General features: G+C 40.4%; 1 protein-coding gene across 1 annotated transcript in view; it reads left to right on the top strand.

The window, feature by feature from the left end:
- The window catches only part of CUNH16orf45 (chromosome unknown C16orf45 homolog), a 50360-nt gene extending 32433 nt beyond the window's left edge, over positions 1-17927 (top strand). The window contains exons 3-6 of the mRNA XM_027684292.1: positions 8833-8906; positions 11523-11637; positions 13176-13258; positions 14556-17927. Coding sequence (XP_027540093.1) covers positions 8833-8906; positions 11523-11637; positions 13176-13258; positions 14556-14668 — 385 coding nt within the window. The 3' untranslated portion in view covers positions 14669-17927. The remainder of the gene's footprint in view (positions 1-8832; positions 8907-11522; positions 11638-13175; positions 13259-14555) is intronic.
- Positions 17928-18019: the final 92 nt, after the last annotated feature.

Here is an 18019-nt window from a genome sequence, read left to right as displayed (position 1 = left end):
TTAGATGACTCCCTCTTGTCCAGAGTGCTCATAATACCTACATCATCCAAATTCTCCATAGATCTATTCATGTTTTTTACACTATTATCTTTGCTTACTTGAATTCCAAGACCTTTTATGTAAATTAGTTTGTTGTAATTTAACTTTGCCCTGGCAATAAACTCATCCCAGTAGTAGTCCCACAGCTTCATTACCTGTCTAGAGTACATCATTAATCCCTAGTTTGGTTTTTTCCTTGCTTCAAATCAGCCTTACTTTCTTTTTACATGCCTTTTTAACCTTTTTTTTCTTCCCCCAGTTTGCAAAAACCCATAAATCTCTGTTTTACTGCTGTGACATTGAGGCATCCATTGCTAGTAGTAGTAGAGGTGGGATAGTCGGTAATGGTCATTTTGTAGGGTATTGGGTATAATGGCGGAATTTCAAACTTAGGGCAAATTCATGGAGAAAAATATATAATCCATATTCCTTCTAAGAACAGTAACACACCCACAGAGGTCAGATAAGAGTCTCACCTTTATGTCTCCTGCAGCACACACAGCACACTGGTATTTTAAGTACAAAACGGTATGTCTGTGGATTGCCTGGCTTTATGCAACCACTGCAAAGGGAAGCAACACCAAACTACACAAGAACTGCAGAAGTGAGAGGTTAATTCCTTTGGTGATGATAACCTTAAATAAACCAACTTAGAAATCCTATGTTTTAATTTAAATGAGTGCAATAAGTCCAGTAGACAAAAAGTGGGAACATGAAACAGTCTCCCATTACTGGCTGAACTCAGAAAGTAATACAGTACTGCAAAGCCTGTGTACATGGAGTGTTCCATTCTCAAGTGAGAAAAAGCAGCAATGATTGCTCCCTTTCTATGAACTAAAAGTTAATTTCAAATTTTAATTAGTTCTTCAACCAGATACTTTATCTCTGTTTCTAGCATCTCACTAATGTAACATTAGCTATGATTTCTCACTGGCTTAATGCCACATGTGGCAACAGTGCCACACACTGAGCACCACCCTGGGTAGGGGTGAGAGGGAGGAGAGGCTCAGAGATGTAAATAACAGTGGTAACTCGCTGGTTATATATTGCTAAGCAGGTGTTCTGATTTGTGCTTTCTTGGGTACTTTCAACTCTTTCTTTGCTACTTTTTCCTTTGTACTGTATATTAACTATTTTCCCTTGTCTAAGGTTAAGCATGGAATTCTCTTAGGACTATTCACTTATATGTAAAGCATCTAGTGCTTTTCTCTGAGTAGACACCTTGCTGTAACTGTAGTGCAAATAAATAACACCAACAAAAACAGATTTTTGTTCATGAATAGAGTTGTTGTCAGTGTTTTCTGATAAGAACCGTCTTTTCATGGAAAGGAGTAATTAATCTTTTCACAGTTCCAGAATCTTAACAATACAGTATCACTTACTGTGATTTCCTTAGGTTTTTTTTCCCCTGATTGTATCTTGCTCTAGAAATGTAGTATGCACTTCAGGATGCTGTAGAGAAGGAGGAAGTCGTGTGATGATATATATTATTCAATAAATATACATGTCAGGTTGTCAGCTTCATAAGATAAGGTAAAACACCAAGGGAAACACACAGGGAAAACACCAAGTCCAGCTGTGTGAGGGATACCATGGCTGTGGCATGGATACAACCTGGTGTGGCACATGCTCTTCTGCAAGACAGGATTAAATTGTGCTGGGACAGTGTGTTCCCATTGACCTTCCCCATCCCAAATACATTGCAATGGTATCTCACCTGCACATATCGGGATTCCTTGAGGAAATAACCAGGAAACTGTAAGGTGGGAAATGGCTCAACATGGTTTTGTAATGAAAGTTGTCAGCTGGTCAAAGCTTGAGGCTTCTGAGATTAGAGACAGCATTTCTAGGGGACTGCCATGGATCTGGGAGCCTCAAGGATGTCAGCGTGCCCACTATAGAACTGGGAACTCCTGGAAGGTCCAGCTCTGGTGAGGGTCTCCCAGCTCTTCACATGGAAGCCTGAAATCCTCAAGAACAAGTTCTTGGACAGAACTGTATAGTCCTGGACTAGGCACTTTAAGCTAAAAGTATGGAGCTCAGCTCTCAAAGAGGAAGGAAAAATGCCTTTGTTCAGTTTGATCTCTCTGCAGACCCATCTCCTTTGCCCTGTTTGACAGCAACAAACCAACCCCAGAGGAAAACATGACATCACACTTTCAGCTGTAAAAATGGTGCATTAAAGTGCTCAGAACGGAAAAGCATTTTTTTTAGTGGTGTATAATGATAAGCATATCATTAGCAAAGTATTTAATTAATTGTAGACTTACTACTTGGTAGCTGAGATGTTTATGTCTTAAAAAAGAAAAAAATATGAAAGGAGGAATTTTCATCATCATCTCTGTTAGACAGGAAAATAATTCTTTAATAGAGAATTTCTTTAAATAGCATTTTCTACAATGAATATATGTTGTGATTGTCAGAAAATGCTGTTAATAGAAAAGGGAGCAACTGTTCTTTCATTGTAGTCATTTTCAGTCCAGTAATTTAGCACTGTATTTCCAAATGTAACCTTTAATCCTAAACTGTTTTTCATGCCCCAGTTCTTAGCTACCTATGGTCTGGTTTGCATGCGTGGATGGTACAATCAATTGTGTCCCCTGAGACCATCATAACACATCATGTGTATACAGTATCCACAATTACTGGGGCCCATCCTTTTGCACAGTTGGTCTTCCTACAGGCAAGGTTGTTCTGTAATAATGTGCAACTCCTGCCCTGTGGTATTTCACTGGTCTTTCTCACTTGCCTTCTGCTATAACTACGAGATTATACTGATTTGTAAAGTCCTGAAATGGCCTTTCAGTGTTTAATTTTATACCAGATACCTTTGTATTCTTTTCAGCTTTGATAACAAATGATTGCTCTTCTGGTTTTAAAAATAAGAGAAGATCAAACATGGAGGCAGATTAAGAAGGAAATTTATAATCAATCCTGCTAGAGACAATACACAGCCAAACCTAGAGTTTCCTCCTTGTGCTGCCTAGTAACAAAAAAGGAAACTGTCAAACAGTTTAAATGAAACAGGCACAGAAGTTTGCCCTGTGCTTTTACATGCAGTCTTCTGTACACTACTGCAAAAAGGTTAGATGCTTGTGAATTTAAATCTGACTTCTCTATTGTATGTTTTTAGACAAATTAACATAGTCAATTTTTGCCATGTGGAGAAATATTCCCCTCCACAGGGGGGCATTTTCAGGAAAGCTTCTCTTGTGCCTATTGCAATCGACAGTCAAACTTCATAGCTGGCAGAGGAGATGGCCAAGCTCAAGAGAATTTAGCAATGTCAGTGAAAATGAAAAACAGACAGCTTCTTTAGACACTGTTCTGAATTTCTGGGAAATATGCCTTAAATATGACCCTCCAGGGACTGAGATTTTCAAGTCCTGCCATCTTCAATTCTTTAAAACAGCAGCTGAATTACAACATTACTTTGCAAGCTGTGGTCCAGCGCTTCCATCCACTGTTCCTCCAGCAGAGAGCACTTTTAACAAGAGAAGTTAGACACACGTACTCTAATAGTTCAAGTTAATCATAGGACTCTGATTTGTAACCTGACCTGCCAAGCAGGCTGGTCAGCAATCTGATACCTTCATTGCCAGCTCTGTGTCTTCCAGCCTGAGCAGCACCAGGTGCTGAGCTAAATAACAAGGTGATAAACACATATCATAATGACTCAAACAACGTGTTCTAGATTCATTAAATGCTGCCTGTGATTTCACAGATTTATAATTAGAAGCTTTAAGTAACTAAGCTGAGTTGACAGGAACAAAATGGAGTCAAATGTAGAAGAGGGGCATCAGGTGGGGATCAGTCTGTTCTCCCGCAGAACAAGCAACAAGACAAAAGGAAATGGCCTCAAGTTGCACCAGGGGAGGTTTAGATTGGATGTTCGGAAAAATTTCTTGACTGAAAGGGTGATCAGGCATTGGAACAGGCTGCCCAGGGAAGTGGTGAGGCCACCATCCCTGGAAATGTCCAAAAAACATGTAGATGTGGCACTTGGGGACATAGTGAAGTGCTGAGTTAACAGTTGGACTCTATAATCTAAGGGGTATTTTCCAGCCTTAACAATTCTATGATTCTATAAACTTATTGTGTTCTTGTATTCCAAGAATATTTTCACCATTGCAGATTCCCCACAGCTTTGGCAAAGCCTTAAACTCCTGCAGTCCCCAAAGGCAGCCACCACTGGAGTCCCTCAAATCTGCATCTTGACAACACATCACCATCTCTGTCTGTAGCAAATCTCTTTATTTCTACAGATCTCTCTACTTCAGTCCCCCAAATTTCTCCATCACTACTGGCTGCTCTTGGCTGGTGTTCAGCATAATCGTTGGTGACACCACCAAGGAGATGATCTTCTTACCCCTGTATTGAGACCTTCTTCAGACACAACATAATCATGTCAACTTGTGACTTAGTGTGACACCTGATTCTTAGGCCATCTCCTAGACTGGCACTATCAAAGTCTTCAGAAACTCCAACAATTACAAGCATTTTACTCCTGAGACAGGAATATATTAAAATAGAACTAAAAATAACCTAAGTGCCTGCAAACCCTCTTGGAAGTGAGGGAAAGAAACCAACAAAACTGCTCTACATTCCTTTTTTAACTTCAAGCCCTTTAAATGCAATAACAAAACAAAGGAATCTCAGACCTCCTCTCACAGTCATGCTAGAGGGAACCACATCTATTTGTAGCTTTGAAAGTCATTCAGCAAAGGCAGAAGCTCTCTAGACACATTGAACTGCTCTGCTCATCCTGAAATCAATGAAAAAGATACCTGATGCTTATGTAGCTGTTATTAACAGTTCTTACTCTCAGGTATTAATTATTTGTCTGTCTTCTTGGCCGTCTTTTTTTCTTTAGCTGACCATTAAGGTGAGTGTTTAGTGGTTTTCATACAATCTTTTACTGTAATTTTTGCTATTTTCCTATCCATGTCTCTAGATGGTACCTAGGCCTTACACTGGGAAATTTGTTTTATTTCCTTGGCTAAAAAGAATTTAGAAGAATTTAGCTGTTACGGAATAATTTCTATTGAAGCAAAACAATTGTTCTGTGTCTGGTACAGAATGTTTCAAGTCCTGCTTCCCATTATCTTCCACAGCCTTTGAGACCTGCCAAGGCACAGCTGAATGGGAGGTCTCCTCCCTGTTTCCATGCCCTGCTCCCCCTCAGTCCAGATGGTGCACAGCAAAGGTGACTCATGCTGTCACCTCACTTGTGGATTATATGGGAATGACAGTGCCCGGAGCATTCTCCTGGTTACTGGACCACAGAAACATGGAATGGGGCTGAGTCACTGTGCCAGATTACTGCAGACTCTTCCGACCCACTTATTTTCCTGTCATTTTGTGACATGTTTAGAAAATCTTTTGCTTAGGCTGTTTATTCATTATGAGCTATCTTTTTTTTTTTTTTTTTTGGCAAACAGAGAATCAGCTTTTAGGTTTTGATGATATAGCTCGAAATACCAAGAGAGAAGAGAATAATACGTACTTATGTGGTATCTCCAGGCATACAGAGGGTGTTTTGCAATAAGCCATCAACAAAGAGAAAAGCAGAATTGCAGGCAGCATGTCAGGAATACATGAAAGCACACTGAGAATTCATCCCTAGTTCAATACTATTGCAATTGCTCCAGGAATGGGTTTGGGCTCTTAAGAAGAGAAATGTTTTATCATACTCATAACTCATGTGTTTAAGATTCCTGGGCAGACATTTAAAGCCCAGCTCTGGAGGAAAAACTGCCATATTGTAGCTGCCTTTTGCTGCACTGATGTTTTTTCTACAATGTGAAAAATGATTTCACAGGGACTGGAAAGAGTGTATTATCTATTCCAGAGAACAGAGCTCAGCAAAGGCTGGTTGTATATTGCAAATTCTATGCAAATGTCTCCAGCAGCTCTGCAGGTGCTGTTCCAGTCCCTTTCCCATGTTGGATCTGTAGGGAAAAGCTGTTGCATTCTGCACAAATCAACAACCTCCCTGTGCTGCCTTCCTTCGAGAAAGCACCAGGTACACAGGGAGCAGAACAGTGCTTTTGAATTAGCTGGACAATAGTCTGTGTGACTTCTCCTCCAGCCTGTCTTGCACTGATAGATTTGACTTCTAGGAGAGAACGTGCCGCAAAATCAGGCTCAGTGTGTTTTTCCAGCTTCTCTGTCAGTTAAGGGACCCAAAGCAGTTTTGTTTTCTCTATTCTGCAGATTGCTGCTCCCCTTAAGATTTCCAAAAGCCCTTTTTACTTCCTAAAGAGGTCTGACAGTTATACAAATATGCTCTCAGTCAAACCCCTATGAGTATCCAGCTTTCAAATGAGAAATCCACTGGGATTTTTTCAGAAGCAGCATTAATTTCTCCTGGGACTCCTGGAACTGCTCACATCCAACCAGAGCTAAGGGGGAAAAGAGAGGAAGGTTCATAATACCAGTCCAGACTGAATGGCCTTCCAAGAGCTTTCCTTCCCAGGAGCTCTTCTTCTTCCCTTTTCTTTGAGGCCAACAAGGTGACTCTTGCCCAGGACAGCAACTGGAGCCCTACATTCAGTATTATTTGCTAGCAGACGTGGCATGTGGTTTATAGTTACAGGCAACTATAGTTCCTGCTTTCATTAAGTCAGATGGATGAAGCCTTAACATGGTCCCATATCTGGTTTGGTTTTTCTTTTACTTTTCCACTAATTGGCACCATGGAGTGGATGAAACACAAAGGCTGTTTGACACAGATGGGAAGAAAGATGTCCCATGTGCTTAAGGGGATTGGTACAGATGGCAGGTTTAGTTTTTTTCCCGTCATCAAAATGCACTAGCCTACAGAACTGGGGCTCTGGAGAGGTCATCTGGCTTATGACTTTTGGAATTCAGATTGTCACAGAGCTGTTGCAGCCCTTAAGTGCTTTGGACACATATTTACTTCTCTCCTGTGAGTTACAAGGCAGGAACAACATTTAGACCGCAGGAAAAAGGTACTAAGAATATAGGTGGAGAGTACCAGCTCCATATTCTGCAGTCAAATTACAAAATACAGCCAAAATAATGGGGAGGAAGTGCAACTACAGTTGCAATACAAGGCCACTACCTTTGCCAGAAATTGGGCACAGGGACTGTAGGGACTACTGAACATTAATGATCTTGCTCACTTGGAACATACTGCCAATGATATTTTAAATTGCTGCAAGTCCTTGGAGAAGAGCAGTGCCATTAGCTTTTGGGAGTTCCCTAAGGAAGGCAGGGAGCCAAACTGATACAGTAAAATATTTTAATTAGTGTCTTTCAGAGCTTCCCAGAATGAAGCCAAATCTACTCAATGAAGGAAAAAAAAATTCTCTCTCTGTCCATCATGGAGAACTCACTGTTCTCTTGACTAGTTGAGAGTCTGGCCCTTAAATATCATTTGAATACAGCAGTTTAATATTGACCATTTCTTGCCAAGAAACATCATCTTTGCTAACCATGGTCACTTTACTCAAATATATTAACATGACACCCAAACTGCAAGAACACTGAATAGATAAGGAGCTTTGAGGCTTGCTCATATCCCAGCACATTTTGTGTATTGATTCTCCTGAGAGGATAGCGTTTAATATTGTTAATTGATAAAAGTAATTTCAGTACCATTTAGCATGATGGATCTCAAGAGTAAAACAGGCTTTGCTTGTGATGAGCATGAATAATATGGGGAGCCTAAGTAAGAATAGTAATCAGTAAAATCATCTCTGCCTAAACACATACAGCAGTGAACCAGGCACTAGCCCTGAGGCCAACATGCTGATCTTCCCAATAAAACTGAGTCTTCCAAGACAGATGGATAGTGGGAGAGCAGATCCTCAGTGGAGGTGCCAGGGTACATAAACAAGGAAAAGTGGTCAGCAATAAGGATTATTATGAGAGATATTCCACTCTCATATTTTGGGATGAGAGGAGTAAAAAGGCAGGAGGAATAGCTGTCATAGCACAATGAAAGTAGCAGAACAGGCAAGACAGAGTTAACCAAGGCAGCAAATAATAAAAGGAACATGTTTTACTAACATGAGCAAAGCAGCTGAAGGACAGCTCCCTGCAGAGACCTGCGTTCTGTGCAGAGGCAACAGGGAGAATAAAAGCTCCCAGGTTGTGATTAAAATCTTATTTGTGCCAGAAACACCTGCTTTTTCCCCTCCTCACTTAATTCAATAATTTGGCTGCATTTATCCTTTGGGCACTCACTGTCACGTACTCCAGTCTCTCAGCTCTGCTCTCTTGAAACACCAGAGTGACAACCCATGTTCTGATGGCACTCAGGCTACAGGCAAATCCACCCTTCAGGCACAGGATTGGGAAAGAACTCCAAGACCCCTGGGCAAGGGCAGTGTTGATGACATCCAAGTTGAGAATGTACAATTGATCCCAAAGGCTGGTTTTCATACTCTGGGTGTGATTTCAAAATGGAATCCCCTCATGCAGCCCTTGGAGCCAACACCTGAGCCTTGGCTGCCAATATGGATGAGACATTGAAATAAAACATTTGCCAGGAAGCTAATGCTGAAGGGTGCTACTTTCCAGGGGGATAATTCAGTATGGCAGCTCTCAGGAGAGGTATCAGTTTCAATTAGAACTGAAGGTGCAGTTTCTGCTAATGTTACAATTTATTTTCTTTTTAAGCTGTCTTCTGTGTCTGAACATTAATGGACTTTCTGCACACATGAAGGATTTGAAGCATTCAACATCAACCATGGAGGACATTCACCCACAGCACAAGACCTCAAAATAGATAAATGCCAAATTATGCTTTTTCTGTTTCTGCAGGATGGATGACATCCAGCTGTGCAAAGACATTATGAACCTTAAGAAAGAGCTGCAGAGTTTGGTAGCAATCCCAGGTAATGGCTATCTCCATCAGTATTAGGATAATACTTGTGTTCCTGACACCAACCCCTCCCGTGCATCACCCACCTCTGCCCCTAATAGAATTTCCTCCCACCAAGGTTGAGTTTCATACCTCTTTCCTCTGGTCCTTTCTTTTTCTTCCCATTTTCCTGCCCAGCCTTTAGCTCCTGGCCTCTAAATTTCTTTCCATGCTGTATTTCACTGCTCCCATGGCAGCAACCCTGCAAATATCATCAAACAAGGTGCATATTTCCTTAGTTCCTGTACTCTCTTGGGAACCAAGGGGCACAGAGATTGTTAGAAAAGGCAGTGCTGAGATATCAGAGATAAAAGTGAGAAGGGAGAGGGATTTATAACCACTACTGTGAATGTGATTTATTTTTTTCCTTGTCACACCTGTAGTTAAATCACTCGTGAAACAGGAAACAGGTCTACTCTGAAACCACACATTCTTACCTGTGTAAGAACTTTTTGCTTAGCATCCAACAAAAGTGGATTCATATTATTGCTTACTTTTTCTTTCTTTATACTTCTTAGTTACTTACGGGACATATTTTAAATTTTTGATTACACTGTGGGTTCATAATTGGTTTAAATGGAAAGGATATTATACCCTAGAAAATATCTGTGAATGATGCCCCTTGCTTCACCTCTTCAAACCTGCAAGCTTTCCTCCCCTACTTTTAACTTACAGTTAGGGTTGACCAGTTCTCATTCTTTTGGTGTTCTTGTTGCTTGGGGTTTTTTTCAATCATTTAGAGACTATTTTCCAGTCACAAAGCCTTAAGCAGAGATCCACAGACAGCAGGTTCTCCTTAGCACTATGCAAACCTCAGCAAACTTTAGAATCAAGTATGTGCAGTTCCAGCAGCAGCATCTTTAGGCAGAATCACAAGAATAGCTTGGTCTTAACAAAGACAAAGCAGCTGCTGGCACTGACACAGCACTAAGTGCTGACACAGCATGTGCCTAACCTAGAAAAACACCTTCCAGAAATGGGTTAATTCACAGTATCTCCATCATAATTTTCCTCTTAGTGTACAGGATTTGCATAGAGATCTGCTCTTTGTTTTCAGCAGACACAGTTCAGCCAATTTCAATAGACATGGAATCAGTCTTTTAGTACACAGAATATGCAGTACTTTGCCACAGTTCAGATTGCATATATTTGGCACAAAGGATATAATGAAAGAGCACTTCTCAATCTAGGAAAAGGATAGATTTAAAGGAAGTAGAAAGTAGCTTTTACTCTAAAGTGGAGAGCCCTTACTCCATAGACGTAAGAGGTAAAGCAAGAAAAAGCAGTGATTTCTGAGCATTCTTTTTTTTTCAGATACAAATTCAGCATTAATTACAGGAATTCTCCCTAGGTAACAATGTAGAGGCCTTTAAATCTTCATAGCAGTCAATAACCACCTTCCTTTATCACTTCTAAAAGATAAACCACAGAAAAGATATCCCAGGCAATGAAACCTTAGGTTACATTACAAATGTATAACTCTGAGATTGAGACTACTGAATTCCATTGTCCTAAAAACATATTCAGGGTGCTTTTATCTCACTTATTAAGGAATTAATTTATTGCAGAAATTCCTAGCAGTAAGCATCCTGAAGCCCATGATCCAAAATTAAGCTGTATTAAACAATTATTTTCAAGTGTCTGATTCATTTAGCTGTTTTTAAAGTATCTTATAGCTTAAATCAGCAGACATAACATAGCTCAGATGCATCAGACTGCAGGCAGCTTGCCCTTCTCCCCACAGCTCTTACTGCACTGAATTGTAAAATTTTCTAAACACAGTTCTACTGCTCAAAACCAAAATTCTTTATTTAATGCAAAGTGTCTTCACAGCTAATCAAAATCCTCAGCTTAAGGAAATCTGTGAGCTCGGATTTGCCTCTGGCTTTCTCATCTCTCCTCCACTGACTCGGTTTAAAGATTTCTGCCTTAAATGCATTTGGCTTCATAATCTTAAAAGAACAGCTCTGTAATCCCTAACATTCATAACTCTTAGTTTGTGACACGCACATCTTTCATGTCACAAATATTGTTGTTTATAGACAACCTAGCCATTACAGACTGGCCAATTAACAAGGATATATATTAATTACTCAGATTTTTGAAGCACAGGGAAAATAAACTTCCATTTATTTTTCCACGTTTTACAGTTGGTGCTATTTGTGTGGATTTGCAGCTCTCCTGCCTTACCAGAGTAGAAAAAACATGTTATAGTCAACAGCCAAAACCTGTCTTGAAATGCAGAAAAATAGTTCCTTTTGGTGTGATCTCATTTCCCCTGAGGTCGAAGAGAGTTTGTACCAGTTTGCTTTTTCAACAAAGCATCCTGGACTGTTTTCTTGCCAAAGCTCTTAAAAAAATTGAAAGCAATGCCTTGCAGGGTAATTTAATATTAAAAGTAAGCTTTGCAAGCCCCATGGGATCTTCAGACCACTAAGCTGATCAGACTCAACAGCAGCAAGTGGAAGAGAGCAAAGAGGCAGCGACCAGGCTTGCTCACGTCTAAAGAACCATTGGCTTCAATCAGCAATTCGTTCTTGGGCAGCTGCAGTGTCCAAAGTAATAGTCTCTTTTCTCTCTTTTTGACCAGAAAAAGAAAAAACAAAGATGGAGAAACAAAGAGAGGATGAACTGATTCAGAAGATTCATCGGCTGGTACAGAAAAGAGATTTCCTTGTAGATGATGCAGAGGTGGAAAGATTACGGTAAGAACCAAGAGTGAGATTCCGCAAGCCTAAAACTACACTGCATGGGGTGACAAAATTTATATGAACATTAACGAGAGAGAATTGGTCCTTCAAAACTACTTACCAAGTGAAAAGCCTCCTCTTGGTTCCATAGGAAAATCACTAGAATTAGATTACTCTACTTGTGACTACAGTGGGGTTTGGTCTCTTATTTTCCTACCAGAAAGTGTCTGGGCATTTATCATGTAAAGAAAAGGATTTTGCTGCTACCAGAGAATCCTCCATCTAAAGTCCACCTTTTTTTTAAATTATTATTCGTATGGTCAGGTTTGATTATTACTTTTCCCACCGTGTCATTGGGGGGTGGGGGAAGGCACTCACTAGCACAGCTATACCTAACCTAAAACACTAAAACATAAGGAACAGAAGAGTCTCATCTCAGTAGCTTAGCCCAAAGGTGTTGAGAAACTTGTAGCCTTCCTTAAAAGTTAATTTCCAGCTTTTGCTGGAAATCCCAACACCCAAACCCAATGTTTTGTTTAAGATCCAAACACTCTACAAAGTCAGTTTTGCTATTACCTCCCCCTCTCTTTCAACAGTAAAGACTCAATCCATTTATCCAAAATGACAGTATCTCCTCCAACACATTTAAATTCTAAGCAAGGAGAGGATAAAAGGAAGCTTTCCAGAGTCCTGCAGCTGATCAAAGTGAGCTGGCCAAAGGCAGCAGCTGACAAGCAGCCTGAGCTAGAAATGCAGCCAGGAGCTCTCACTATGAGTTCCACGTGCACAGCACAGCAGCTCAGCAGCAGCCTGGACACAAAACCTAAGGGTGGGCTCCTGCAAATGTCCTGCTGGGCACTGGGCAGGTGTGATCCATCAGTGACACACCTGACACCTGCAGCAGGACCTGAGGCTTTTCTGTAACTCTGATAATAAAATCTGCTTTTCTTCTAAAGCAAGATTTTCAATCAGCACCTCGTTAATGTTTCAGTAACAGCCAGGGAACTAACACAGAAGTGTTGTCAGTACCTACAATCAGGGCTAACAACACAATCCTTTTATTTTGGGCCTAATGCTGTCAGCTTCAGGCAAAGAGAAACAGACTTGGGTTTGATAACCTTGAACAGCAGAAGACCATGAGATCCAGTGTTTAGTCTAAGCAGGCCTTTTAACAAACAGCACAAGCACAGCAAGAAGTATCCTCTGCTTCACTTGGGCAGGAAGCACATGAAGCACTTGGGAGGCCAACTTAAAAATAGGTGATCCACTACAGCTTCAGTCTGCTGACTGGGGAATACAATGAATTCAGTGCTATCAGAGACAAGTAAAGAACCTTGGGGAAAATTCCCTCTCAATTCTACAAGAAGTTTGTTACTGTTTTCATTTAGGTAAATATTTTGCTTTTTAATATGCAGAAAAAGTAAGTGTTTCTAAAAAGAATAAAGAAGTTAATTGTTTACTAGGGACCTGATCCTAGCTGCTCTAGCTTTTACTGTCCCATTTACAGAGAAAACTCTCATTTCTGCAACATTTATTTTCCTTCTTTCCACCAGGGAGAAAGAAGAAGACAGAGAGATGGCCGAGTTCCTTCGCACCAAGTTAAAACCCATAGACAAAGCAACACAATCTCCTACCAGTGAGTTCCTAAACATTAAGAAAAAAACAAGAACAAACAAAAAACTCCAAAGACAAATAGATAAAAGAGCATTTTCAAAGGCTGTGCTGGGCCAGCCTCTGGCAAAAGCCAGGTTAAGCTACCCAGTCACCTATGGCCACTTGCAAATTGCTTTGTATGTTTTAAGTATGCAAAGTATATTTGTGTACACATTGCCATAACCTGCTTTTGTAAGCCACTTAATTGTTGTTAATCGTTTTCCTGTCTGGTTCTGCAAAAATAACCGATAAAAACCTCTTCAGATCCATGCTAGAATATCTGAAGCAAAGTTTGCCTGGTTTACTCCAGGCAAAATGGAAACTAGGGAAAAGACTGCAAATCTCCACAGCTGACCCAAATTTCTTACATATTACCAACAGAAACAGGCTTTTCAATCACCTCAACCCAAATCACTTGTAGACAGAATGTCAAACACAATAGTTTCTGAGAAACTGAGTGGTTTACTTGGAAGCTTTTAACTGCAGCTTTCAAACAGAACAGTCACAGCAGGAGCCTAAAAGTTCTCAGGTTGATTTTGGCCTGTCTCAAGCTGAGCTCTTAGGCAGGGAGGTTGTAAAGTGAGAGTGGTGCCCTTCCTAGAAAGTGACTTGGGTGCCACTGCACAAAGATCTTGCTCCAGAGTTTCCAGAGGGACTGGAATGACTATCAGGTTCAAGGTTGGAAACAGACATTTTAAGATGCATTGCTAATTATTTACACCCCCTTAGTCACAGGGAGCATGACTAATCTCCTTTGTTAGTTTACTTTATTGTCATTGCTTTTAAATGCAGTTTTAGAGATAATGAGTTTCTTTTCACCCCCCAAAATGAAAAACTACTTTTATCTTGTTCTCCTAATTACAACATCCAAGTTGATGAGATAATAAATTCCAGCAATATTTTTGTTCTTCAGCTCCTTAGTTGTTGGGAGCTAAACACAGTAAGAGGACTTTGTGAAAGGACCTCTTATCTGACCCTATGGCTGTGAAAAGGGACACCTGGCTTGAAGAAGATGCAAGTTTACCCTCCCATTCAGAGGTTTGGATTCTTTAGCCCCTCTTAACACCCCTCCCTGAAGGGATAAGACTTCCTGAGCAGTTTCAAACCACATACCAGCTTGGTTACCACCAAAGTATATTGTTCAAACAAAGAGTTGAAAAATTCAGGAAGGGTGGAGAGAGAGAGAGAGCAGGAAAGGTTTGCATGCCTTAAGCCAGGAGCAGGAAGAAATGGTTTGACCAGCTCTTGGTTCTGATGGTGTCCTGTTTTGAACCTTGCAGGCAGCCCAGCAGAAAAGAAGGCAGAACCTCCTCCAAGCAAGCCCACCATTGCCAAAGCGGGGTTGGCAATTATTAAAGATTGTTGTGGGGCCACACAATGCAACATCATGTAGCTCTGGGCTTTCTACCGTGTCTGTCTCTTCAATGTTTTCACTGAATGGAACTGTCTGGTGAGGGGAAACAACAGCATCCTGCTAATGGAGTCAAGAGCACTGGTACAACAGTAATGGATTGTACAATGGCAGGTTCTTCACTGTTGCATGGATCACTCACGCATGCCTAAAACAAGAAATCTATATAGTGGCTGTCCAGGGACCAGAAGAGATCAGTAGTAGAGTCAGAAACACCCCAATGATACAAGTGAATGAAAAGAGGGCATATTTTATCCACTAAGGTGTAAACCAGCAATTTTAATAGGCTAAGAATATAAGAATTTGTTGTACTTTTTCCCCTGTGACTAACTGCACTCAAAATTTGCTGAACTATCCTATTCTGGTCACTTTTCACAACAAAAGCCACAAGTAACAATGCTGTATATAGCACAACTGATAGATGAAGCAACTTTAAGATAACTGATGTTGCATACAAAATACTTGCCAAACTTGTATGATGTTCAACTACTTTGCTGTGGAGCTTCACTTCAAATTCTTCCTAAAGAATGAGATCAACGACAAGGATGCTGCAAGTAGCTACAGATTTTTATATCCCATATGATTTCTGAATTACTCAAGTTAAATTAATATTGCTTGCACCAGGGGAAATAAATCTCTGGCAAAGCTTTAGCAAGCACAGCTACAGTAATCTGCAAATAGATGATGCAGCCCAAAGTTGTGTCACTTCTGTTTTAGGTCTCTGCCTCACAGGGGGTCAGAGAAATGTTCACCCAGACAGTTCTGTCCACTTTTAGAAGCTACATGCAGTAGGAGATCACATATCACTGGGAGGTTGCTGGGAGAAGAGTAGAAGACAAACAAAATGTAACTAGTATTTAAACAATGCTTTAAAACAAGGATTAATTGTATATTTTGTGACCATAAGAAATATAAACTATCAAGCACAGGAAGACACAAACCACCCAAGACAAATTACCACAAAACAAATATGCAAATGCATAAGTAGATATTTGTGGCAGAAAAATCACATTCTATACAAAATGGGTTTAAAATTAAGGGAAATACAGAAAGATTATCTGTGTTTCACCATTAAATGTGTTTCTGGTCTCTATGCAGATTAAAGCTTGTGGAATCTAATATCTTTATATTAGCTGTCAGTAGCTGGTTTGTCTGTGTGATGGTATTCCATATAAATGTACTGTGATAGGTGTAAATAGTAAAATAAACTTACATGGATCTAGTGTGAAAATCTCAGGCTTAGAAATAACAAACAGATAGCAAAAAGTTCCTAGAACAAAGTTTCACAAGAGGAACTTCCATTTTGTGAAGCCAGCTAAGTGAAGTGTGTGCTTATATACAAAGGAACCACAGTATAGGAAAGGAGAAAAAATTAACAGCAGTTACCCCAAAAGGATAAACAGTTATTTTTTTAGAGAGAAAAAATACCTTATTAAGATTCAAGGCAATAGACACCATCTAAAGTAACTCAGACTATCCTTGTACAAAGTAAACCTAATCCCTAGCACAGACTGATTTGATGAAAAACATTTACATTTCCAGAATAATTTGTTTCAGTATTGCAGACTCACTTGAGACAAGGAACCTATATCACGAAGTTCCTTAAGGTTTAAGGATCAAAGAGGAAAAAAACACAAAAGGTTTCCACTAAGACATGAAGCACTTTAATTACTTTGACCAAAGATGGAGAAAAGAGAACAAAACATGTCAAAAGGCTGCATAGTCAGATCCAGTTATTGCATCCTTGTTGATACACGTGGCATCACACTGTTAACATCTACAGCACCCGTGTGCATTAACAGGTGTGGGGAAAACTGCTTGTAGGGGACAATATACACCAGGGGGAAAGAATCACCCCCTGGCTTCTGTAAAATTCAACAGCCTCTTGAATTTGCTGGTGCCCAGCTAAGACATCAGGAATTATCAGTAACTTAAGGCAAGAGGCAGATGGCCAGTGCCATTAATAAAGGCAAATGGAAGTCAGGGAAAAAGTGAAGCACCAAACTTCAAGCCTTAGGAGGATCAGCTGGTAAGTCAAGGGTCCAGAAGGGCTTTGCACATGGTTTTTAAGGCACAAGGTGAATTCTGCACATCAGTGTTTTAACCAGGCTGTGCTGATGATTGGGCTGATCCCTACATGCTGCACAGAATTCAGTCTCTTGGGAAAAGTGAGATGGGTACAATGTAGGTTTCCATGAAAATGTTTCATTAACAGGAAACAGACATTCCTGGGATGCAACACATGAGGAGGCTACAGAGCCCTGTCCTTAAAGCAAAGAAGAAACACAGCAGGTATGAATGTGCAAGATTTCTACAGTTCAGCACTGGCAGCCAGTGCCCCAAAGGGACTTGAACTGCACCAGTGTTCAGGAGAGTGAGCTTCATTTTCAGAAGTTCTACCTTGGCTCAGCTGAAAGGCTTTCTGTGTGTTTTAGTTTTTAATTAACAAATGCTTCGTTTCTGTTGTTATTTGGGTGGGTTTGAACAACGTGCTTGCAGTGCACCAGTGGTTCCTTTAGAAGTGGGTCAGTGATGCTGCTCAGCAATAAACTCTTGGGTCTTTTAGACTGAGGTCAGATTCTCAGCTGTGTTCACCACTGGCTTACAGTGCTGTCCATCCAGAACACAGCAGAGCCCTAATGCCTTATGTCCAAGAAAATGGTTGCAATTAAACAAATTAATCTTGGGAAGGAATTAAGTGTAAAAATCTTGGTCCTCATTTTTAAAAAATCAGACTAAATCACTGAATATCCCAAGAGCAATAAGAGGCTTTATAACTTGCATGATCCTGTGAACAGGACACATTATAGAACCCCCCCATATATAAAAGGAGAATATCAGACAAGTATCTTACAGGTGACTATCTGGAGTAACCGGCATCATTTCAGAGTTGATTTTCAGATATCAATTACTCTCTGCAAAGAGGGACATTGATGGACTGCAGCACCCAAAATCTCTTCTGGAAATCCTGGCTGTTTATCACTTCAGAAAGAAGGCAAGGCATCGGAAAAAGAAGAAAATGTGAGGTGGATTTGACACTTTGGTAAACTCTGAACTGGTAAACATGACTGTGTTCAGGAAAGGATCTTTGTCTACTGAGACAAAAGTGCTGAAGTGCTATTTGTACAGATCACCAATTCTACCAGCGAGTGGTTCTCTTGTACCTTCCCCTAGGCCTACTGAATCTCTTCCAAGTTAAACACGTTTCCAAATAAACTAAGCTGCTGTGTTATACTAAGCATTTGTTTCCTCCTGTTATTGAAGGAAATGAGCGGTTGTGGAGTGGAGTGGGATGCATTTCCTGAGCTGCTGCACTTTTCAAAAAGAACAGGA

The sequence above is a fragment of the Neopelma chrysocephalum genome, unplaced genomic scaffold, assembly GCF_003984885.1.
Source record: "Neopelma chrysocephalum unplaced genomic scaffold, ASM398488v2 Primary Assembly neopelma1_65c, whole genome shotgun sequence".
In the NCBI taxonomy this organism is placed as follows: Eukaryota; Metazoa; Chordata; class Aves; order Passeriformes; family Pipridae; genus Neopelma; species Neopelma chrysocephalum.
This window is presented reverse-complemented; position numbering and strand designations above follow the sequence as displayed.